Here is a 25,673-nt window from a genome sequence, read left to right as displayed (position 1 = left end):
TCGATTGGCATTTCTAAGAAAAAACATAGTATTATTATTATACTATATATTTTATAAGTAATATACTAAAATACTATTACAATAAAATTGTTAATTTCATTTTGTAAATATTTCAGGATAAAAAATTACCAATAAATAAAATGTCTGCGCGTTATTATCGATTGTACAAAATACAAATAATAGTTTCAAGGTATTCGCGTATTTTAATGTAAACGCAAAACCAATGACGCATACATTATTATTATTACATTTAGTTTAGGTAAGTATTTTTTATAAATAGATATTACTTTAAATGTTTTCTACAACAAAATAATATTTCAGTAAATATGAATAAATTATAACTGAATCGTAAACATCTTAGGGTTTAAAACTGTAAGGCTATACTAATGTTTGAGTACTTATTCAATGCAGGTTTACTATATTTATTGCTTATTAATTATCAGTTCTATTTTTATAGTTTATGACATAAAATAATTATATTTATAAACAATGTTCTGGTTGTAAAATATAATATTTAAATATTAAACGCCCTTCATTTATTAATATATGATTTGTACTCTATTTACACTTCAGAGTGGTTACGTATAAAATCCGTATAATAGTACTATATAATTTTTTTTTAAATATTTAAAATAAATAAAAAGTGTTAGGAATAAGTAGTTTTTTATTACTTAAAGAATATTCTTTATTATTTTACTTAAAAATGATTTATGCAAAAGCTAACAATTGAAACGTATTTATCTATGTGCTTAAAACTAATGTGTATAATCAAAGCATTATATAAGTTTAGTATCTACGTTTAATCTTAAAAATGTCATGAATGTATAATGACTTATTAATTTACTATACAACACTTGGGTTTAGAGCACTTAAATTTTATAAGATTGACGTTTCACATGTACCAATGTATAATTATTACCTATATTTTATATCCAAAACTTAGAATAATGAATTCAATTTCGTTTTTAAATTTAAAGTTTTTAACCCGAAAATATATTTTCAATGCTTTGAAAATTTATTTTCATGTGATAAAAATCAAATTGTTTATTTACATTGTATCCAGATTTTTAAGTGTAACGTGTTTATAATATTATATGAATATTTTACCTTTAAGAGCTTTTAAGTACCTATATTATTTAATATTTATCATTAATTATACTTGTGTACCCAAATAATTACGATAAATAAATGTATAAATATATATATATATGTATTGTTCATGAATATGACGATTGAAATATGTTTGTCAAGTACACCATTTCTAAATCATATAAATTTATTTTATCATTATTAATAATATCGTACAAAAAACATGTTATTGCTTAATTCCAGATTTCAATAATACATTTAATTTTAATAAAAATTACAACGTGTTTATAGTGTGATTCCAACGATTTCACACTAACGAAATGAACTAAATTTGTTTGTTAGTTCTTTTCGAGGTCCGATTGAATCGTAGCTAGAGATCGATTTTTAGTCTCAGGTACGCAATTGACAACAAACAACATGCCCAGAAAACAAAACCCGGAATACACAAAAAATGTACCACTCGGACCAATAAATTTGTCCATAGGTTCGGCCAGACACGTTACCAGCCAGACCAATATCCAGTTGGTGGCAATTGACATGCCTGTGCCCATCGACTTGAGCTAAAAAAATGTCAATATAAATATTTAATATCTATGACTATGCATCTTAAAATAACAATTTCTTATGATTTTTTTTTTCAAAAAAGTTCTTCATCTGATTTATGATAAATTATAATGTTAGTTAATAGGTATCACAATTATAAACGCACAAAGTTATCTAATTTATAAAGATAACTTAGTATAATATGATATTAAAATGATAATATGACTAACTTCTGATGAAAATATTTCCCCAATAATTATGTACGGTATGGGACCGCAACCGATCGAATACATGGAAATGTATAACACTATGGTCACGAGCGGTAACCAGTCAAGTGTTTGGGCCACGTGAGGATTGTATTTTTTTGAAAAAAAATAGTATGATAGTGCTAGTAAGCAGAGGCCCATCGAAGTCATCGAGTACACCATTAATGAACGTCTGCCAAATTTGTCCGTAATCATCATAGATATGAACGTCATTACAACCTAAAATCATAATATCATTATCAAGAATATTATAATATTATTAAAAAAATGTATTAAAAAATTATTTTAATTATTAAAAAGTATTTAATAATTTCAAAGAACGCCTAAAAAATCTAGTTACATATCATATTAGTAAAGGGAAAGAAGATATATCTTCCTAAAGTAATTTTGTTTTTAAATAACATTTAACCCTTAATGCAATGATTTACATACCCACATACTTGCTGCACTTATCAGTTAATTGAATAATTTAGTTGATAAACTTATAAATAATTTCAAACGTTAATAAAAAGAAAATTATGATAATGTATTTTTTTTTTAGATTTATTCATAACAATTTATTGAGAATTTTGTAATACTTTTTCAAACTTGACCGAGTAAAAATTAAATCAACATTAATCAAAAAAATAAAAATAACTATAAATATTTAAAGAATCACATTATATTAAAAAAATATTAATTTAAATATTTATTCAAGTTTCAAATACCTGCCCTACGATTATTTATAAACACGAAAAACAAAATCGATTTCATCGAAAATTAACGTGGTTAAAGTAAATATTTCCGACTATTTTTAAAAACTCTTTAGATTTTTACTATTTATTCACAATTAAGTAACAATTAAATATTTACAATTATTATTATAACTATTGAAAATGTATAAAATTTCAAAATGTTATTATTCTTATTAAAAAAGCGTCTACAAAATCCAATAAAAAATAAATAAAACACTAAAGAGTGTGTATGAGAGGAAAATATATTTATCTTTCACCCTCGCATATCATAGATAACAACCCTTTTTTTTATCTGTCGTGCATTTAATTATTTTTGTAATTTTTGTGTAAAATACCAGCAACATTTTATCAAAAAAACCAAAAATTATTTTGTTTAAATATTATGTTACGATATAAATGCATAAAAATAAAAATAATAATAATACATAATTGTACTATTTTTGTTAATTAATTTATTGTTACAAATAACTAATAACAGTAATGACTATTTAGTTTTTCTAGTTTGTTCTAATAAATGAATAAATAGTTTATAAAATTGTATGATAAAAACATATTGTAGGGAGTAGGTGTAGCATAGAGGTAATATGATAATAAAAGCTTATTCTACCCTAGAATATACATATTTCCAATCACACAATTATATTTACAATAAACATTAAAAAATAATAAATTCTAAGAAATGTGTAAAAAACAAAATAAGGGTTTTCGAATTCTCTGAAAGTATTTTATATCTATATTGTTCACGGTTTTGGGCTTATAATAGTATAATACGACAAAACTTTTATGCACATTTTTACAGTGACAAATAGGTTATATATAAATCATAGATACCGCAAGTGTTTTAAATTGTTTTGGACTAGATTTGAAATTATATCAAAATACTATGGTCTATGAGCCACTGTAGTGAGAACAAAAATTGATACAAATTTTATATATATATAAATATTAATACATGTTGTCATTTCTATTTTACTTAGGTTTAATAAAAATAAAGATAAATTTGTACGATTCAATAATTAAAAAAAAAAAACCACAACGTTTTCATCAAACACAATTTTAGATAATCGTCATCTTCTAATATTCCACTGAACAAACAAGAGTTTAACAGTAAGCATAAATACAATAAATACTTTCAAATATTAGTCATGAAATAAAATAGTCGACATTGTAACCATATTCGATAATTTTCGACTAACCCAAGTATTTTATTTTATCATATTAATTACAGCACACCAGAAGAAATTAAAACAGTTTGTATATTATATTCGAATTGCAGATAATTTTGTAATATTCAGTAAGAGGCGCCAACGTGTAAAAATATTATTAAGATTATAGTGTAGAGACCTATTAATTCAATTAAAAATTATTATCAATGGTAATTTGTTCATTATATTGTTCATGTAATCATGTAATGTATTATCTATTTATTTATGAAATTTACTTATTGTCATATTATTGTACAGATTTTAAATTGTCTTGTTTAAATAAAAAAAAAAACCACGCATTACGATTAATGAATTATCCAATAGTTTTTACATATACAAACAAAGTGAGGAATTGTATTTACAAGAATTTTTGTGTTAGCTTTATTATAAAATAGAAAATTTTAATGACCATAAGTGCATTTCATTAAAATAGTGACGACCGTCAAATAATCAGTTATTTTTTTTAAATAAATTCTCGAATCAAAATATTTCAACACATGTATATTATTATATATTATTAGTTGACTTTCGTCTTTCAATGAATATTCTGTACAATAATAAATTAATTTCTTAGCAATTTTCGTGATATTATGCACTTTTGTAAAAACTTTAATGTGATGTATGTATTATACTATTATTAATAAAATCATAAAGCTTAAAAATTATTAAGACTGAATAACATTATAGAATAACGAAGTTTGTTTTGAATTTTAATAATATGGTTATTATTATAATGTGTACTAAATTAAGTGTTAGATATAATTTGACCATACACACTTTAGTTTCTGTAATAAATGTTTTTTATTTTTCATTTTCAAGATCGAATATTGAAATAGACTACGAGTGAAAAATAATATTATCGTGAGATATCATTAGATCTACACAAATTAATTATCTATTTAAAGAAATAATATTGCTATGTAGTATGTGGGTATAAGCTAGCACGTTTAACAGTTCAAAACATTCATGTACTTAAATTGCCTGCATAATACGCCGTGTAACCCACTGAACAAAGTGTCATTATTTTTTACAAACGATTGTCTTAATACAAGAGCAGACAACTACAATAATTATAATTATAAAACGTGTCATTTGTCGATTTTATTTATTAAATAACAAACAGTGCTTACACATACACAATCGAAAAAGTAATAATCTTCTCTTTATTTTTTTACATGTAAATTGAAACAAAATTAATGATAGTGTTAAAATATTATACTTGAACAATGATGAAAATTCTTGCAAAAAGTAGGGAAAATAAAGTGAATGAAACGGGTGAGGATGTAGTCTATAGTCGTAATATTTGACGTTATAATAGTTAAATAATTCTTGAAATCACATTAAAATACGAATGATATAACAATATTACGTATTGGATACCTGTATTATGCCAACAATTGTCGTGCATATTTCGGGGCTAATGTCGCTTCCCGAAATTTCGAACACGTGTTTCATATAGAATATGATAGCATTGATGCCGGTCGTCTGCTGGAAGAACATGCAACCGATGCCGATCGTCAGTGCCCTCCGATTTACGTCCTTCTCAAGCACCTCACGCGCAGTATAACTGTTCTTTTGTTCTTCTTCGATAAATTTCTACGGTGGTTGCAGAAATAATTATCATTAAAATTATATTTATTTGGGTAGTTGGGCAAATTTAAACGTTAATATTAAGCATACAATACGATCGGAAAAAAAATGAAACGAAAATTTGTACTTCAATTACATAGTTTACTATTATTATAACACAATTAGGCATTTTACCTGTATTTCGGTGAGTTCAGACTTGCAGTCGTGACTGGCGTCTCGAAGCCGGGCCAACGCTTCTTCGGCGCAAACTTTTCTGTCTTCCTGGATCAGAAAATACGGCGATTCTGGAATGTACAGCACTCCCAGTATGTGGATCACCATCCACACGCCACACGCCAAATTGAGTTGAGTATAATTCAAAAAATTTCCAAGCACGTACGAGTACAAAATGCCGGACACGACAAATAACTGATAAAAACCACCGAGGAACCCTAAAATTCAACGAATTATGTAGGTAAGTACAAAGAAAAGTACTTATACTATTTACGAACAATTGACGTATAGTTTAAGAAATTTTCAAATTAGGAAAAAAGTTCTAGAAATTCACATAATAAGATTTTTATTCCGGATTTATAAGCATTTAATGATGTATAATTTTCTCACAATTTTCATTGTATATTTAAATACATTATATATTATTTTTTGGTATATAAATTGAGCATCGATGAAATAAAATACCATTATTATAAAAAAAAAAAAAGCATAAACGATTTAGATCGACGATATTATCTGTGTTTTGTAAATTATTTATCACTTATTTATGCGTAATTACCCATTATAGATTCAGAGCATTGTGACGATTAGATTGATTTTACAATGATATGTATATGATTGCTTATTAGTGATAAATTATATAGTAATATTAGAAAAAATATCATGAAATATAACTTATAAGTACTTAATGGTATAGGCTGATAGAAGTCTCAGCTCAGAATCGTTTTTCGTGTACACGAAATGATATACTCGTATTAATGAATTCAATTTTAACACATCCATTGTATTGATCTACTCGTTGTCTATCACACACCAAAGCGGAATCCTTTTTCGTGTCTTTTTAAGATTATTTTCTTCATAGAAATCAATTATTAATACGAATATAGCTATCATATATTACTTTAAAATTAACACTTTTATAACCGTTCGGGCGAGTGTTTATTATAAAAAAAAAAAAAAAATAACTATTTGAGTAAATAACATGAATAGGTTTGTATATAAATTATTAATCTATATAAAAATTATCACACTTCACATATATCGATTGACATGAAGTCATCACAGAAATCCGGGATAACAAATTTATAATATAATATTATGTTATATACATATTATGCCATTATTACGCGGATATTTTTCGCCCCGGTCGATTCGTCTGTTGAAGCATATTATTATAAATATTGTTCGTAGCTCCGATAACAGTAGCATCCGGTTGTACATATATTCCACAGTGCATATTTATTATATTAATAACAAAATGGTCGGGATAAAAACCTCGGATCTCGGGTTCGGCTATCTCGCCAACGTACATGGGTATTATGGTGCACATGGCACCGCACCCGACGCCCTGCAGTATCCGGCCCACATACAGCATCCGGGCGGCCTTTGGAAACGCGATCATCAACCACCCGAATACCACGTGCGCCTCGCTAACGATGAGCGACACACGCCGGCCGAAAACGGAAGACACGGCGCCCGCCGGCACGGCACCTATCACAGCACCAACGCCGAACAGTGAGCATGCGGTCGCCGCGGCCATGGACGACACCTCGAAGCTAACGGCGGACCCGTTCTCGAACATCGTCAGCGTCGGCGAGGACCATCCGAGCACTGTGCCAATGACGAACGCTCCCAGAGACGCTGAAACAAAATCCATGTATAATTTACGTGTACATTATTATTATTATTATAATATATTATAAAAAATAACGTAGGAGTGATTTCTCATATATGTATACAAGTAGCCAACGATTTAGACATTCATTGGGATTCAAATAATTTTAAAATTACATATAAAATTATTATGAGTTAACTAATATATATATATATTGTAGTTAATGGATAGAATAAATAGATAAAAATATGTGTCATTAGGTTTTAATCATTATTGCGCAGTAGAGAGAAAACAGAAAAAAAATTAATATATTAATTTTAAGTCAGATTTCGAGTTGCTTGTGGTGGATTGCAGTGCTGCCGTGCTGGGTTATTGTATGTGCAGGGTAGAACTTGAAAAATAATATTGGATAATTTTGTCATTTAGTTTTACAATCAGAAAAAGAAAAATGAACTATTTCTACTGTTTCCATTAGTCTTTGTACGTCGGTCACAACTATGTTGAAACTTTATTGCAGAGATCATGAAGATTTCTATTCTATTTTTGTTTGAGTAATTTCCTATGCGTTTAAAATAAATATGTTTTAAATCCAACAAAAATAAATCTGCGCTATTTATTAAATTAAAGGTTAATTGATTTGAACACATTTTTATGACATGGTTATATATTAATTCGGTTAAACCGTGATTTTCAGAAATGCGCAGTTGATAAAGTGCACATCGTCATTATGATATGATATGCATTTTATTCCGCAAAATACATATATAAAATACTATCTTAAAAAGTTATTCGAAAAAGTTTGAAGACTTTCATTTAAAAGTTTCATCCTACAATTATTTTATAATATTTCGGCTTCTATGTGTCATATCATAGACAAACAGTTGATACAATCGATATATTATTTTGTCATTTTTTTCAAGTTTTAAGTAAATATACGTCTCATTCGTCGTATTTATATGAATAGGACGTTTTATTTTTCTACCTATTACTTTTGAATATGGATTATTGTGTTAGTGTTGGAATCAACTAATTAATAGTTGAAAACCAGCAGAGTATTTAATAAGTTATATTTTGAACATTGGGTTTCTTATAAAAATTTTATTTTTCTCCTCAATCCTCACCAAATCCAACTTTAAATTGAATAAAAACATTGAAAAATTGTTTGATATTAGAGTGTTAAATATATGCACCATGTTATGCGTATATATATTGTCATTTAAATTATCGTCAATAGTTTAGTTCGATTGCATTAACGAGTGCATACCTGTATAATATGTATATTCCATACGAATCGTATTATGTGATGTGCTATATGCGTTATGGAAGACCATGATACCATGATCATTATTATTTAAAGAAGTATTTCGATGTCATAAATAAACTACGTAATTATGTGTATTATATTACGTCCTAGTGACATTTGAGTAGAGCGATGCCATCGAATTTGGACGTCTGACAACAATATATTTTTTATTTCACGCTTTATCATTTTATTTTCATTTCAATATAATATGACTGCAGTACCTTGAAGAAATACATTTATTCACAATAATAATCATATTTTTATTTGTTACGATCTCGCGATATTTATTATATTATATGAATCGGACAAGGAGAAAAAATTGACATTGCAGTCCAGGAACGATGATCGACTAGAATAACAATTAATCGATATGGAATATATTAATATCGAACTTATATTTGTTTATCTTACATATCGGATTTAAGACATTATCTATAATGTTGCTAAATTGAAATGATTTCATTAGAACATAATAATATTCTTTTTCGACTAGTTTATTGTAGCTGATACATAACATTACAATTCATTATAATTCAAACGTTTTATCATTGTGTAAATCGATTGTTGGTACGTACCTGATAATGCGAAAACAATCTGAGGTATTTTATCGTTCACAACACTCAACATAATTCCAACAGATTATCGAGATTCGGAACGTACGATTTAAATACACACGGTATACATTCGGTCCGACTTCCTAAGACTAGTAGGTGATTAAGTTTTATCTGAGTCTTGTACGCCAACTTCTTAAAATATTCAAAATAATTATTGTTCATGTAATTTGGCTATTATTGTCTTAGTATGCCTAATATGTTTTCAAGGTGCAACCTTTATATTATATTCGTTTGACAGATGAATGTTTTACGGTTTGTTCTATTGACATACGTTTTAAAAACATAAACAACTGTCTATAATCTAATATCCATATATAAGTACCTTCTTACTACATACTCGTCGTTCTTGATGCAAACCGATAACTACCGTATTATAATGGCACAGTGAATTATACATAATATATAAATAATATAATTTATTATTACTAAACATCGTACCATTTATGAATGTGATATTTTTAAACGACCTTTTTATTATCGACCTGTAATGCGGTTTTATATTATAATAATCTTGTTTGAAATAATGGCCCTCATTGTTACGACGAAAATGAAGTATTATCGAAGTTTTATTGCCAATTGGCCACGACTCGAAATATGATAATAAAATGTCATAGTAGCTGCGGTAACTACAACGGTTATGAACGCATGCTGTGTAAGATTGAGTAGGTAGGTGATGATTTAAGCAGTTGATCAGGATCAGTAACGTATATTTGCGTTAAATTCAGTTAGAGTACCATGAATAATAACTAATATATGCTGCAGCTCTAAATCTTAAAAAAAAAAGAAGGTTTAAGTCTTTATACCGTATTGCAGAGAGCAGAGAGCTCAACTTTTATTCGTATGCGATACCGGTTGCATACCTACGTTTTATTACTGAATTTGAACCGTATAACTTACTGTTGAACATATGTACATTATGAATAAATTATTTTTTTTGTAATACCGTGAATTTCGGTATGTTAGTTATGTAACACAGTATGAATTAAATGATTTATAATATTATTTTAAAATAAAATATTACTAATGCAAAATTCAAACACTTAAATTGTTGTAGATACATTTTAAACAATTAATGCACTGTACACACGAATTGTAGACGTTTGTTTAACAAAAAAAATCTATGGTTAATCAACAAATAACATCCATGCAATGAAATATTTAAAACAATATAATAGCAATGTAATTTTCAATAGATATTTTAGTCATTGATTATTTATAACTAAAAATAGTCTAAACAGACTAAACTCATAATTGATACAGTAGCTAATGCGTTTCACCGTTCAAACAGTGTTTTACATAAGACTTGTCAACGAAGCGTATTAATTTCAAAACTGAAGCTAAATGTGTTTTTGATTTTAATGCAAAAGAATAATGTCTTATTATACTCCAATCATCTAGTATTTTAGTGATAAACTGATAGATACTATTAATGCAAATACAATAATTTTTGCGGCGTTGTTTTGGATTTTCGAAAATATCACTTTAGTTAATTTTCTTACAACACCATTTCATTAATAAAAAAAAACATAATAAATATGGATTTCTAATCTAAATTCTAAATTATATTAAGATAAAATATAAGACAAATTATAAGATATTATTTCAAAATAATTAAATGATGCTTAATAAATAATTTAAATAATAAATTACGTCATTGTGTACAGATATTATAAAAATGTTGGTATATAAATCGTAAACATATATTTTTTTCTGCCACCTAGAATTTTGGTGTGGTTATTTGTTATTTAAGACCACGCAACTAAGTCATTCAAAACTAAGTTGATAGAATGAGGTAAAGTACTTTAATAGTAATTGAATTGATTAGATAAACGTTTGGCGCGATCGATTACTCCATCGGTTATTATTACGTTTATGTTTATTACGTAATCGTAATAATAATAAAAAAAATATGGAGTATTATGATTTATGACTTTTGCAGCTATTCGATATACTAAACCTTCTAATCATAAACTGTCATTTTAAAAATTTTAAAAATAAATATTTCCCTTGTCAAAATGTATTACCTTCAAAACCTATGACCGTTAATTTTATTTAAGTTACTAATTAGCTGATGTTTTCATAAATTTAATATAATCTAAAGTATAAACTTAACAATAGGATTTATTTCCATTTTCCAGTGTGTTCAGTATAGAATGATATTATAATATTGTTTATTATAATATATATAAGATGTTTCATGAATGTATTTGTCATGGAACGATACATACACAATTCGATAGGAAAAATGTACAAAGATAAATGTTTCAGAAGACCTATTTTTATAAAATATTAATTTCAAATTTGTGTACCGCTTCAGTTAGCACGTCATACAAAAATCAATTTCCTTTAAAACCACATAAACCGTTATTTTAAAACAGGATCTTGGGAGTATAAACACTATAAACTGAATACAAATATTCTATTTTTTGTGGACTTTTGTTCATTATAAATAGACTTGTGTCTCATAATCAGTAGTAACCGTATGACAGTTTAAAATGTTGGTGAATTGAATTAACTGTATTGACTGATACCCTTTTTAAAGCAGAAATTAGAAATCCAAAATACTTATTATTTTATTTTTTTTAAAGTAAAACTTTTTATGACCTTAATTTAAATATTAATGAAAGAATAACAGTGTCGTGAAATCGGGTCGTGACGATTTAAACAGAAATAATAAGACGCCCAAACTTTCATGCCCAATATCAAAAATATCAGTTAAATGAATTGAAATTAACTATCATAATATTATACTCTTAATATATAAAAAGGATGACTGTGAGGTAAAAAAAAAATAATATTTTTTTTAATTAATAATGTAACTTTACACGCAGCATAGAATTCGACGACGGTATATATATTATAATATTAGCTATTTTATTACTATATTGGTAGTACCTATAAAGAGATGCATATTACATGATACACCAATACAACCGTCACACGTTTATCGTTCACATATTATGTTATGTACCATTTACGATAGTTCGCTGAAGAGACTCAATCGGTGGACATTTTATGTTGTTTTATTGCGAAACGGCCGACTGAATATATAATATAAATAATATAAATAATAATTAATGATAATATACAACCGACGAAAACGTGTCTCAAGTCGATACGATATAACTACGCGTCGTCAATCGTTAATGCGTCATGATCATCACACATCAGGGACGATATATGATAATGTTTTGGTCCGCGGCCGAGTCGTAAAAATATAAAATAAAACTCATCCATAATAATATAATAACACCTCACGTTTAAACATGTACATTGTATACGTTTTACAAATAATTATGTTCCGATAATTTTCGTACCTATACGATTTGACATTTAGATACGATTTACTTTGTCGGGTAATTAACGAGTACGTAAACCACGAGCGTGGTATAAAATGTGCACTCGGTAATCGTGTTATCTCCAGTGTAAAATTGATGTCTCATAAAAAAAAGACGTTTTATTACGACCATCGAGAGAAAACAATTTTTCATTTTAGAATCCTTAAGATAATATACACAATATATAATCATTTATAAAAAAAATCTTGAGGCACTTTACATTTGAACAAAAAGTTAGTACAATAGTTAATATGTATCTTTCGGTTTCATTGTAATTAATAGTGCCATATACGTTTATTTTTTACCTCGGCATTGTCTGAGGAATACTGAATTCATTGCCATCGACCATTGTGTGACATAATATACCTACATTTTGATTAGAGAATCTAAGTTATAGGTACTTTAAAAATTTATTACATCGTATAATATTATTTATCATTGTTTGTTGTATTTGGCGTGAAAAAAACTAATATTATTAGAAACTTCCATACCTGCGTAAAACAATGAATCTTTTTAAGAACTCAAATCAAACTAATACATTTATAATTCAATATTTACAATGATTAAATAAAATATTTTAATAATTGATTTTCGATGTTATTATATTATATTATATTTATATATATATATATGTGTGTGTGCGTGTGTATACGAACTTATTACGTATAATTAATCGATTAGTTATTATATAATTAAAATAAACGCATATGAAATTAGAGATGATAAAATGCAATTATTACATAATAATTATATACGCATTATGTTTTTTTTAATATTTAATATTCATTATCTCTTTTCATTTTTGTGTTATAAAAATATGTTACTATACCTATGCAAATTTTGAAAAAGATATTTATGAAGCCATATTTGTAGTTGAAAATAACTTCACATTTAGAAAGAAGGATGGTTTCTTTGATGAAATTAAAAAAAAATGATTTTCTTATGATATCTATATCTTCACTATGATCAGTATTTTTGGGAACTTAACATTTTTTTAGAGGGCTTAGCCCTTTCTAGCATCTCTCTTTGTTTTCACCAACTGCGATATTGTATCTCTAGTAATATTAAATAGTTTCTATATTTTTTTATTAAAATTGCATAACGACAGAAATAAACATAATTAAGTATTTTAAATATTATACGGAATGACATAAGAAATAATAATATTTTATTTGTAATATACTTTCGAAAATTTATCATGTTATTGACATTTCATCTTTGCTATTATAGTCCGATCAAGTTCAAAACCAAGCTCGTTGTCATTTTCCCGCATGTCAGTCAGCCCGAACGTCATAACGATTATAACAACGCAATACTTATTAGTTATTACTTAATGTATGAAAATCACTGGTCAAAGGACATATCCGGTTGCACCCAGTTACTTCGTTGTTATTATCGTTTTACTACAATATACGAGTACGTGACAAAACTCCAGTATCTATTGATCGCCATTGTTCAATATAGAACGAAAATTGGTAATTTGTCTTCCAATACCCAAACACCAGCTACATCTTTGCAAGATTTTAATAAATGTTTTAATACTTGATCGAATCATATTTCTTTTTCAATAGCCTTTATCAAGGAAAATTTATAAATAAATTAATATTTAATTATTTTATAATAAATCAAATTTATAATAATTATAAAATAAATTAAAATTGTATTAATTTTATAAAATCACAGATAACAATACAATATTTAATGTATTCAATTATTTTTAAGTTAACATTTGTATTGCTTGAAAAAATCGTATTTAACACAATTTTTTATAATTATATATATATTATATATATGTATAGCTATATTTATAATCAGTAGTCATATTCTTTTATGGATACTATTAATTATTATATACATTAGTATTAATTTTGTTTTTAATCAAGCATTAAATGATATAATAATATTATTTACTTATATGATTTATTTAACACTAAGTTTACATTACAGTATTACACAAATAATAATTATTAAACTTATTATTCCTGTAATTTGTGTTTTGTCCAAATAAATCTAAGTAATACAATCATTTTTAATTTCTCATTATAAAGTATACAATATTAATATATATTATATCTGCTAAATTACTGTTAACAATTATTGTGATAATCTTGTAACTATTATTGTCTCTATTCATTTGCATTATAAAAGCTTAGGCTTGTATACGTTAAAATTTTAATTCTATCAATATTTTATTGATTTTAGTTAATAAAGGCAAATAAGCTTTAAAAATTATTTTTAAAAAGTAATTATTTTTATAAAACTATTCATACACACAATTTGCTCATTAAATTTACTGGCTTTTTTTTTTTTTTTTGCTTAATGGTAGAGATAAAATATAATAATTTATTACTAAAAGATATAGTTAAAATAAACAGACTTAACATGCATATAATATAAATATGCAATAAAATACCAACTATTATGAGTGATATTAAAACTTAAATTTTTTCAACCATAAATGGTATAAATAGATATTTATATCGTGATAATATACATTATATTTTCGACCTTTGCATAATAAATGGTCACGCGATTCGTCTAAGGATAAATACACGTATTAATATACACATTTCGCTTAAATCATCATGTATTATCTATATGCATATATTTACTTGCAGCTTATATACCATTGAAATGTAACTTACTAACAATAATTATATTTAAACAATATGCTTAAACAAAAAAAATATGTTGTATAACTCTAATATTCTTCAATTGTACTTAAAACGAAAAAATAAAAAATAACCTTAAACATAAGAATATAATTCAAATGTTCGTTACGGTTTGTTATATTATGTATGGAATATATTGATTACAAGTACTGAAAATCTCATTGAAAAACTTCGACCAAAATCCAAACGTAGGTTTATGAAAACGTGGTGGTAGTTTGAACTGCCTCGTGCTCCGCAGCCTCCACAACATTGACCGCCCTTGGAAGCACCTCAGACTTTCCAACGAGTTTCAGTTGTATTTCAGCCAACGTCTTGTTTTTCGTTTCCGGTACGATGAACGCTGCAAACGCTGCTCCCATCAAGCAAAACACACTGAATGTTAGGAAGCAACCGGCCTGGCCCAGCCAGCGAGTTAGTTCGGTAGACACATACGTGACCACAAACACTAACGTCCAGTTGGTACAGGTAGTCAGACTCGTGCCGATCGGCTTCACCTGAAATTCGAGAGTATATTGGATTTAAAATTATCACTCACATAAAAAAAACCCCTTCTTTTATTGCCATTGTATAACTTTTTATGCATAATAGTATAAATCACCACAAGTTAATTAAAGATTAATTTATATTATTGAGTACAGACAAATTAATAATTATTTTTTTTTAAATTATATTGGAATTAAGTACTTAAATAAAATATATTTAATAATGTACACGACAAATAAAATAACTGTTTATGATATAATTTGATTATTATATAGATATATAAGTTTAATAAAATCATAACAGAAATTTAAAGAATTAAAATATATTTTGATAAAAAATAAAATGGGTTTTTGAAAGAAAAAGATTTTGCTGTTTCGTTTTATTATATTATTATATCTTGTTATCATTACACGCCAGTTTAAATTTGTTCATAAATAATTTTTTTTTTTATTTAAACATTAACATGACAGGTAACGTATGGCTATAAAAATAAGACTTCGCAGTTAACTTAGTTCGTTGACGTTTTGTGTATACGCTAATATAGGATAAATTTACATGATTAAAAATATTTTGTTTTTACAACATTAAAATTACTTATAGGTAGTAAATATGAATATATTTAATCTTATTGGCGTAAATAATGTACTTAACAGTATTAAAATAAAAATAAAAATGTGTTATCTGAATTAATTTTATCACGAATCAACTACAAAAAAACTAACGAACTCTATGTCGACATTTTGAAGTAGAGTACTGGTGTGATAAATCTACTGCGTATCAATAATTAGGTCACACGCATACTATTGGATCGACGTCGACATGTTAAATTTTGTTGAATTTAAGTCTCGAAATATTGAAATTTTAACTTGTTACAAACTGTTATTAATGTACATTCTAATAAAATAACCGGGGAAAACAAAAACACCTAGTCAAAATATGTAAAATAAAATTTGTTGTGGATTTGGAACTCATGTTATGTCAAGTACTATCATCTTTCCGACGAGTCTTTCGGTCGAAAGCGATCAAATTAAACGTCGTCGCGGCACTGTATAATAATGCGTAGTAAATTGGAATGTTTAGTGTGTACGAGTATGCATATATCGCCATATGTATGACGCATAAATTCATTTATATGTTTTGTCGGGGGTGAGTGAGTTTTATTCCATTGTGTTGTCGAAGCTCGAGACCAAATTGGCAGAGTGAAACGTTTATTAAGCCGCAGCCGGTCCCGTGACATTGTAATGGCACATACGTATAGTATATATAGGTATAAATCGGCCCCTTCACGCTGTTATACTTTATTTTATCATCGGTCCAATTACACATTATACGAATACGTACGTGTATGATACATAATTGTACGTATACGCTGTGCTTTGTAATTATTATTATTATTATTATTATTACTATTTTTGTAAACGCGTGTACTCACTACTTAATATACAATATAAACTATATATAATAATATGCAGGCAGCCACAATTAATTCATTTCGAATGCGAAGACGGTGCTCGACGCTCGTATAATGTTGTCGTTGTAACGTTTTTATGCGCGTTTTGATATCGAACAAAGTAGGCATACATTATACACTAATACACTATATATCAGGGGTGGCCAACGTGAATAGGTTCGCGAGCCACATAGATAAATACAATGAAACCAAGAGCCAAAATGTTTATAGACACATTTTATATAATATGATAATTTTTTAAAAGCCAATACCTAAAAAATTAAAATTCATAATGACATTAAGTTAATTTTGATTTTTTAAATAAGACGCGAGCTGCATCTGACAATGACGAGAGTCACATGTGGCTCGCGAGCCGCAAGTTGGCCACCTATGCTAAACATTTTACTATCAAACAATATAAATGCTGCATTTTATTGGTAGCTGATTAATTATCGTTCGATCCTTATATTTTTGTATAAAGATATTTAAATATATGATCCTAGGCATACGATCGGTAAGACAAACATTTTATAGCGAGACGAGCACCGATAATCCAACGCATGGCTGTTGACTGTTGTCGTATCACACAAATGTATTGTTATACTATTATGATATTATATACGACGCTCGATGGGGCGCGTAAAAATAATATTATGTATCGTAGTGAAACCGACTTTGAGAAATTCTTGAGCGTTACAAACCTCCGACGAATATATTTCACCCATCATTATCCAAGGCACAGGACCGTAACCGATGGAAAACGCCGATATGTACACAGCGATGCACACTAGGGGCAGCCAGTTGAGTTTTGATGCGAGTTCTAGATAATGAGTTTTGATTAAGAAAAATCCACCCAAACCAGCATAGCAGTTTACCATTAGTAATGCCGAGATCACGAGTAATGCTTTTCGACCACTTTTGTCAATGATCGTAAAAGATACGACCGTCATGATAAGCTATAATACAAATAAATAAAATAATCAGTATTGAAATTGATAGTTTAAATAAAACAGTGTTATAATTTGCAATGTATTTTTTTTTTCATAATAATGGTATTTGAAAATCTTAAAATATTTTCGGTTTTGCATGTTTAACAGTTTACACATTACATATATATATATTATAAAGTACCATTATAGACATTAGACTTTTTTGTACGGAGCTATCCTCCTCGATATGACGAATATAATGTGAAGTCTTATTATAATAATATATATTTATTATTTATAATGGATATTAAGTCTTATTCAGTGTTACTCAATTAGTATTAACTCGTGAGTGACTAAATCATTAAAACTAGGAAGGTAATATTTTTATTCTTGTATAATATTATGTGAACAGCAAAAATACTCTGAGTAAATCCAATGTATATGATTAGTTTTATCTCTCATAGAAAAAAGTTAATTGAACGCGTAATATAATTTTTTAATTTATGATCGACATAGAATACTGTCGATAGATGTTTAATGTGATTTATATATTTTTATTATATTTTTTTCGTTGACTAGCAAACAATTTTTTTATTAAATACGAACCACTCATAATACTGTAATTATTTTATTCTATATCGTTTTCAAATTTCTTTAGTTCTACTTGTGCCTTAATTGTCGTCACTTTATTACCTGTACGACACCGACGATTATAGTGCATGCATTCGGACTCATATTGCTGCCGGTCGATTTAAATATATCGGCCATGTAGAATATCACCACGTTTATACCACTCATTTGCTGGAAAAACATGCATCCAATACTGATCAACAGGGCTTTGCGATTAATTTTGTCAGACAGAACTTCCAACACCGTATAACTTTGTGATTGCTGCTTTTCGACAAATAACTGAAAAAAAATTAAATTGGGAAACTCCATATTTCACTCTTCAATACCTAGTGAATTATTTTACACTCCATCGATTGATATATATATATTTATATACTATAATATATAGTTGAAATTTTTAATACCATGATATATTATATTAATTGTAAACCCAACTTCTCCCATAAAAAATTGAACAAACATATTGCGCTATATCTTTGCATCTCGGTTTTAGTTTACCTTAGTTCACTTGAAAAATCATAAATTATTTTTCTTGTACATTTTCATAATAATAATTTTGAAATAAACTGAAAAAACTTAAATTATTACAATCCTGACAATAAAATAACTAATAACTGACAGTATTATTCAACTTTGCCAAAGAAAAATGTTCACTATTTTTTTAAATTTTAGTTTACTGATCAGATGGTACCATTGTGTTTTTATTTTATTACTCAATATTCCAAGTACAGGAGTTTATTCTACAACAATTATGTTTATAACTTGTTCCATAGTGTGCTCTTTAAACATAAACAGCCTCTTTCATATCCGCTCGGTAGTTTCCGATATACATATATATAATATATTATAAAATCAATGATTATAAAATTATTTTACATATTATACACTTCGATCTTACCTTGATGGATGCCAATTCTTCAGTCGTGTCCGACGAGTCTCGAAGTATCTGCAGCGAAGCGGCCGCTCGATCGAGATCATTGATGTTCATAAGATGGTATGGCGATTCGGGTATGCACAGGACGCCGACAAAATGTAAAATCACCCAAAAAGCGCAAGCAATGCAATACGGCACGTAGTTCATAAACGCGCCTGTCGTGTACGAAAATAGTATTCCGGTGACTATGAATAATTGGAATATCGTTCCCAGACGACCTACCGATATACATTTTGGATGATACAGTATAATATTAATAGGTACGTGATATAAATAAATATAATACATTTTAATGGAAAAATTGGTTCCCAGTTACCAAATTGGTTCTCGGTTAGTCTATAAGATATACATAGTTATGTTCTACTCATATGAATTAGTTACCGGGTGATCTACAGGTAATATAGGATATGGTTTCCATGAATTTTCGTTCTAATAACACGCAACTATGTTAAAAATCAGCTGCTGCAGTTGAAAAAATTATTGTATACTTCGCTGACAATAGTTTCCTTCTCATTTTTCACAAACTCGAGCGTGTACGGAATACCAATATAATATAGTTATTATGTTTTTATTTCTATTCAACCTATATACAAAATATAAGCAATAAGTTATATAACAGCGTATTTTTCTATACTGATAACAATAAAATAGTTTTATAATGATAGTCTAACATGCGACTCAATATCAAATACGTTTAAGTTAATTATAATAAAAAATAAAAACAAATTAATGTGATACGCATTTATAATAAACAGTTTTTATGATTTGTAAACACCGCATAAAACAATCATTAAATTTTTTCATTTATTTTATTCCACTAAATAATTTTTTCTTTTCAGTTGTTTTTCTTGACTTTAAGCACTAAGTGGACTTTTTATATTTCAGATATATTCCAAACTAGATTTCTTTTTAAATTAACGAAAATAATATTCTAGCGGGAAGAATACAATTTTAAATTAAGTTTTTCGTTAAATTATATCCAACAATAAGTAGTTTATTCTGAAATGAGCTCTGTTCTAAAATACCTAGATAAAAACTCTGTTAAAACTGTTGGTATAAAACTGCAGCTATCAGATTTAAATAGTATTATAGGTACATATTTATTTATATAAATCAATTTGAACAGTTAAGTTGTAGGATAGTAAGTAATTTTTATCCACAGAAACTACAATAATTCATATCTATCTACACTTTTTTTGACCCAGGAACCAATTCTGTATTTTAATTACACCTAGCTATACGATTGCGCGTGTTTTATCCATAGCAGTTAAAGTTATCTTAAACACTAATATCTAATCGAAAATCAGTTTTTCACAAAAAAAAAAAAATAGCACTTTGAAAATATAACGCAACACACCTCTCATCCGGGGTTCAGCTATCTCGCCGACATACGACGGTATGACGGCGCATAGAGCACCCGCTCCGATACCCTGAATCATCCGGCCGGCGGACAGCAACCAAACGGCAGTGGGAAATATCAGCATGATCCAGCCGACTAACAGGAATCCCTCGAACAGCATCATACTGGTCACCCGACCGAACACCCTGGACACGTATCCTGCCGGAAGTGCTCCCAGGGCCGCACCGATGCCGAACACTGAGCTGAACGTTTGGGCGTCATTTAGAGTAACGTCAAACGGCAACAGCGATTCGTCCGATTCGAACATGCTTTGAGCCGGTGACGACCACCCAAGTATGGTACCGTTGGCTATCGCTCCCAGTGCCGCTGAAATGAATGAATTATTCCGATGACAATGTTGGACAGACATGATTTACGATTTTCAAAAAACAAAAAAACAAAACGTTTGGGTCAATCGACTTTAAAAATCATTACACGACATCGGCCTTACTTTTACGTCGAGTGTCGTCAATCCTTACATGAGAGAAGAATATCACGCTGTAGCCTTCAACCTTATTATTGTGTTTAACTGGTTTAAGAATCACGGTAAAAATTACATACAAAACTCATGGCTCGATTAGTATTTTGAAAATTGCAAATCAACGGCTCCTGTTGATAGAATTTGGTAGCATTCTCCAAATGTCATGAACAACATTTTTAATTTCGAACCACAATGTTACTCAAATAGTATAATTACATATTAAAACGACAACATCTACAATTATTATTAATAAATAATAAATACCTAAGTGCACGCAACACGGCGAGTTATCACAATACGCATAATAATAATTATTAAATACCCCATACGCATAGCTGCAGATTTAAAATAATATTTAGTTTCATACAGCAGTTTAAATAACTTTATCTTCGGGCACCGATACACAAAGATTAACGCATGTATTAAAATCGAGGTATGAAATTGTATCTGAACTCCACTTAATAATTAAAGCCATGGCCCGTGAGTCATATTGTTGAGTTATATAACAATACCAGGTTATGATTATTTTTAATTGACAGAAGCGATTAAATATTTTTCCGCGTCGTGAAATTCACGTTGGGTTTTTCCTTTTTCCTTTTATCATAATGTTCCAAGGTATACAGTTTGACTGTCGTCATAATGTTTTCGTACGTAAAATGTAAACGAAATAATTTATTTTACCTTTGTGGCTACTCTCACCATTTGACCCCGATGGACATAACGTTAATACGTATACCCGGCAAATGTTGTTTCTTATCAAAATTAATGTAAACGATACTACCCAATTTTCCGGGTAATTAACAATGCGAGTTTTTGTCGAGCAGATACAACGATAAACCCAATTTTCGTAGATGAAAAACTATACACTTAAGTTATAATCGCTATTCGCCGGTAATAACGCGTAATACGCTCCAGTATCATAACAGTTATGTTGTTGCCTATACGATACTTTTAGCACACCGTTAAAATAGCCGTGAGAAAAACTTTCAAATTATTATTACGGTTTCCAGATCTACTGTATATGTACGGACTATATATATATACACACAATTGATGCTAATCGTATCCTTGATAATCTTCAAAAGAGTTCTAAAATATAAAATTTAGTAAGTGCGACGATATGATTGTCAATTGCACAAAAGGTTGGACAACGCACGTTCAAACGAATAGCTCGGAAGGAATTCCTTTAGAACCTATGTTTTCAGAGCATGTAATATAATTTATTTTCATATTGTTTCTATAGAATCGCAAGATTATTAAAACAGATCATACGTAAAATTATAGGAGCCGGTAAAACGATTTCGACGTGGGCAATACTCGAATTAAAATTGAATCATAATTTAAACAGATCAATTACGTTATTGTACACAGTAATGTGTATAACACGTAGTTGATTCGGAGAAATTCGTTTGACGCAGATGGTTCACTGTCGAGTGATAACGGCGCTAACTAATAACAAATATATACATTCTTCTTTAAAAAATAAACCTATACAGAGCCATTGAAACGAATGTACGAATCTCGCGTAGCTCGTAATCCGTTTGACAAAACCGTTTGAACCGAACAAAACAACAAACCAACTATCCCCACACACACCAAATTATAATGGGTCAATATATCATATTACGTTCATAAATGGTTCGTATCGTGCATTAATTATATAACAGATGGATAATCTGTTATTCGTTTTCGGTTCTTCGTTTTAATTTTGCCGAAGCCGTAGGTGCTCGGCGAATCCGACTTGAATATTAATAAGCAATGATAATATCATATAATGTCTCTAATCATTATTGACCGTACCAATGCTAATGACCGACGTGACGAATCCCAAAAAAACGTTTGTTCCGTCGCGGTTTAATGTATAAAACTGCAAGGCTATTCGAAGAACGAGTGAAATACATTGATATGTAGGTATATTACACGGTACGTATTTGTGTTATTCGTTTTATACTGCGGTCGCGAAGTTTGATTGCCGATATCATGTAGACATGGTCGAGTAATAAACTAATAATAAATCGATTACATACAATTATGTGATATAGGTACAGATGATGTAGGTACTTGAACCAGTGGTTGTCAAACTGCGTGTAACGCTAAGCCCGAAGGGAGAGCGTAAACCGAGTCAATAAGTCATTATATCGCGTGTTTGTTAACAATTTACAATTTATTATTAGATAATGCATAAGTCTAGAATTAGCACTATTAAAGCTTTTGATAATGTATGATAAAAAAATTATTATAAATAAACTTGAAGTTTTTTTTGATATCAATTTGTCGATACCTATTTACAATTTTATTATTATTATACTATTATAAATTTCAGTTTTATTTTTTATTTAAGCTCATGTCTGTAGATAAAGTTCGTAAAATTGTTTATATCTATGGACAAATTTATATGATAAAAATCTTCAAGTATACCTTATAAAAATAATTAAAAAGAAAAAACTACTGCAATAAAAAAAAAAAATAATAGATAGAATTATGCTATTCATATTATAATATAGCGACTAAACTATTAGCCACTTAAACTCCCTTTATCAACTTTTTTTTTTTTTATTAAAATCAGATGATTCTTTTAATATTGTCATAGTTTGTACAGGTAGCAAATTTAAACCAAAGCATTTTTATTCTTGCCTTTTTATTAACAAAATCATCAATTATTTTATTTATGTCTAATCCTTTTTTCATTTTTCATTTAACTAAAAATAATAATATATGATAGAAAAATTATGTTATTAGACTTATTTTATTCAAGCAGTGCTGTATAATTACTATATTCAATATAGTTGATAAACATATAATTTTTTGTAAGAAATTATAACTTATTACCTACTGGTAATATTAAACTTTGATTTTACAGTGATAAGTAATTTTTTTTGTATATTATATTAAAAAAGATTGTAGTACAAGATCTAAGTCTCCTCAGAATATAAATTTATGGTAGTTGTTGCATTGCACTTAGGATTAAAGTCTCGTATTTTTGTTAGGATTATGACAACATCACTCTGATAAGAGTAATCCATCCCATGATATTAATAATTACTTTTAAATATTTTTTTTTTTTTTATTAAATAAAAATGATTTTTAATAGTTTTTAAATTGATTAGTTAAAAAATACTTATTTTTTAAGTTAATCATAATAATGGTCCTTTAGTAGTATTAGTAACGCACCACCAACCCTACTGATCGCAAATCTTATTTCGACTTATAAATATTTTTTGAAAATTATTTCGAAATTAAAATTACTATAAAAATGTGATATATTCATTTTATTAAAAATAATATTAGCCACCAATCACAATAGGGTATGCAATATAAAGTATAATTTATCCATACCTGTAAGAATAGAAAGAGAACGTTTAAGAATATGCAACGATTACCATACTTAAATAAATCATTGCCATAATACTATTATTACGTAATTACTCGTAGGCCATAGCATTAAAATCGGTTGTTGTATTAATTATATAATTTAAATTTGTAATCTAATGCTTTACGAACGAATTGTTTAAGTCTAATAGATACATTTATTCAAGTTTCAAATTCTTATAAAACATATAATTATTAATCTGTTATAGTTTGTAATTTTCTAAAGATTGTAAACTCGTCCGATTCTTCATAAATAAAACTATTTGTATAATAAATATATAAAATATGAACTTTTATTTTCAATGTGAAATAAAAGTTGAATACTCACCAATCACCGTGACGATGAATTGAGCATTGATAGCTCCTCCTGATAGTCTGTATATCAGCATAAACTAAAATACAAAAATAACTATAATATCATTGTTGATTTTACACACACCACGTAATGAGTAAGTTACCGAAAATGAGCGTTTAAAATCAAATTATAACTTTTATTCAGATCGACTTACGATTTTTGATTTTTTATGATGATCCGACAAGGCCATTTCAATGAATGATAAACGTCCTTGTATGAAAATGGAAAATATATTAGTCTACATTAATCACATGCAAGTGTAGATATATACAATTAAATATTCGGTGTTGTACCTATCAATATATGGATATAAAAATTGCTATTTATATTGCAACTTTTTTTCCAGGTTTACGAATTTTATAAAGAATATTATATTTATTATTAAATGGTTGTCATATAGTATAAACGTCTGTCTATACCGCGGTATCACTATTGTTTAAGGATATATTTTTTGTACCTAT

General features: G+C 28.0%; 2 protein-coding genes across 3 annotated transcripts; both read right to left on the bottom strand.

Moving 5' to 3' along the window:
• Window positions 1-1,303: 1,303 nt before the first annotated feature.
• Window positions 1,304-9,257, bottom strand: LOC112601789 (facilitated trehalose transporter Tret1-like). The gene is made up of 6 exons (XM_025349567.1): window positions 9,134-9,257; window positions 6,916-7,281; window positions 5,602-5,858; window positions 5,218-5,433; window positions 1,863-2,117; window positions 1,304-1,649 (listed from the first exon to the last, which is right to left on the bottom strand). Exons 1-6 carry the CDS (start codon window positions 9,183-9,185, stop codon window positions 1,428-1,430), a joined length of 1,368 nt encoding a protein of 455 aa, XP_025205352.1. The 5' UTR covers window positions 9,186-9,257; the 3' UTR covers window positions 1,304-1,427.
• A 5,685-nt stretch (window positions 9,258-14,942) lies between these two features.
• Window positions 14,943-25,673, bottom strand: LOC112601754 (facilitated trehalose transporter Tret1-2 homolog). 2 transcript variants are annotated; one of them, XM_025349527.1, is made up of 8 exons: window positions 25,506-25,673; window positions 25,367-25,422; window positions 25,186-25,249; window positions 20,966-21,334; window positions 19,573-19,826; window positions 18,738-18,953; window positions 17,817-18,071; window positions 14,943-15,676 (listed from the first exon to the last, which is right to left on the bottom strand). In XM_025349527.1, the coding sequence occupies exons 2-8, from the start codon at window positions 25,400-25,402 to the stop codon at window positions 15,377-15,379; spliced, it is 1,494 nt and encodes a 497-aa protein (XP_025205312.1). In that variant the 5' UTR covers window positions 25,403-25,422; window positions 25,506-25,673; the 3' UTR covers window positions 14,943-15,376. The 2 variants fall into 2 exon arrangements, with proteins under 2 accessions (XP_025205312.1, XP_025205311.1); XM_025349526.1 differs by having other exon boundaries at window positions 25,367-25,673.

The sequence above is a fragment of the Melanaphis sacchari genome, unplaced genomic scaffold (genome assembly GCF_002803265.2).
Source record: "Melanaphis sacchari strain LSU unplaced genomic scaffold, SCAv2.0 Contig7_pilon_pilon, whole genome shotgun sequence".
NCBI classification, from domain to species: domain Eukaryota; kingdom Metazoa; phylum Arthropoda; class Insecta; order Hemiptera; family Aphididae; genus Melanaphis; species Melanaphis sacchari.
This window is presented reverse-complemented; position numbering and strand designations above follow the sequence as displayed.

Excerpts from the sequence above, each read along its gene's own strand:
- LOC112601789 (XM_025349567.1), bottom strand. The coding sequence starts at position 9,185 with ATGTTGAGTGTTGTGAACGATAAAATACCTCAGATTGTTTTCGCATTA. Across the intron at positions 7,282-9,133 it reads GATTGTTTTCGCATTATCAG|CGTCTCTGGGAGCGTTCGTC; the intron begins GTACGTACCAAC and ends ATTTTGTTTCAG. Across the intron at positions 5,434-5,601 it reads CTGAACTCACCGAAATACAG|AAATTTATCGAAGAAGAACA; the intron begins GTAAAATGCCTA and ends CAACCACCGTAG.
- LOC112601754 (XM_025349526.1), bottom strand. The coding sequence starts at position 25,402 with ATGGCCTTGTCGGATCATCATAAAAAATCAAAAATC. Across the intron at positions 21,335-25,185 it reads ATTCATCGTCACGGTGATTG|CGGCACTGGGAGCGATAGCC; the intron begins GTGAGTATTCAA and ends CATTCATTTCAG. Across the intron at positions 19,827-20,965 it reads AGCTGAACCCCGGATGAGAG|GTCGTCTGGGAACGATATTC; the intron begins GTGTGTTGCGTT and ends GTATATCGGTAG.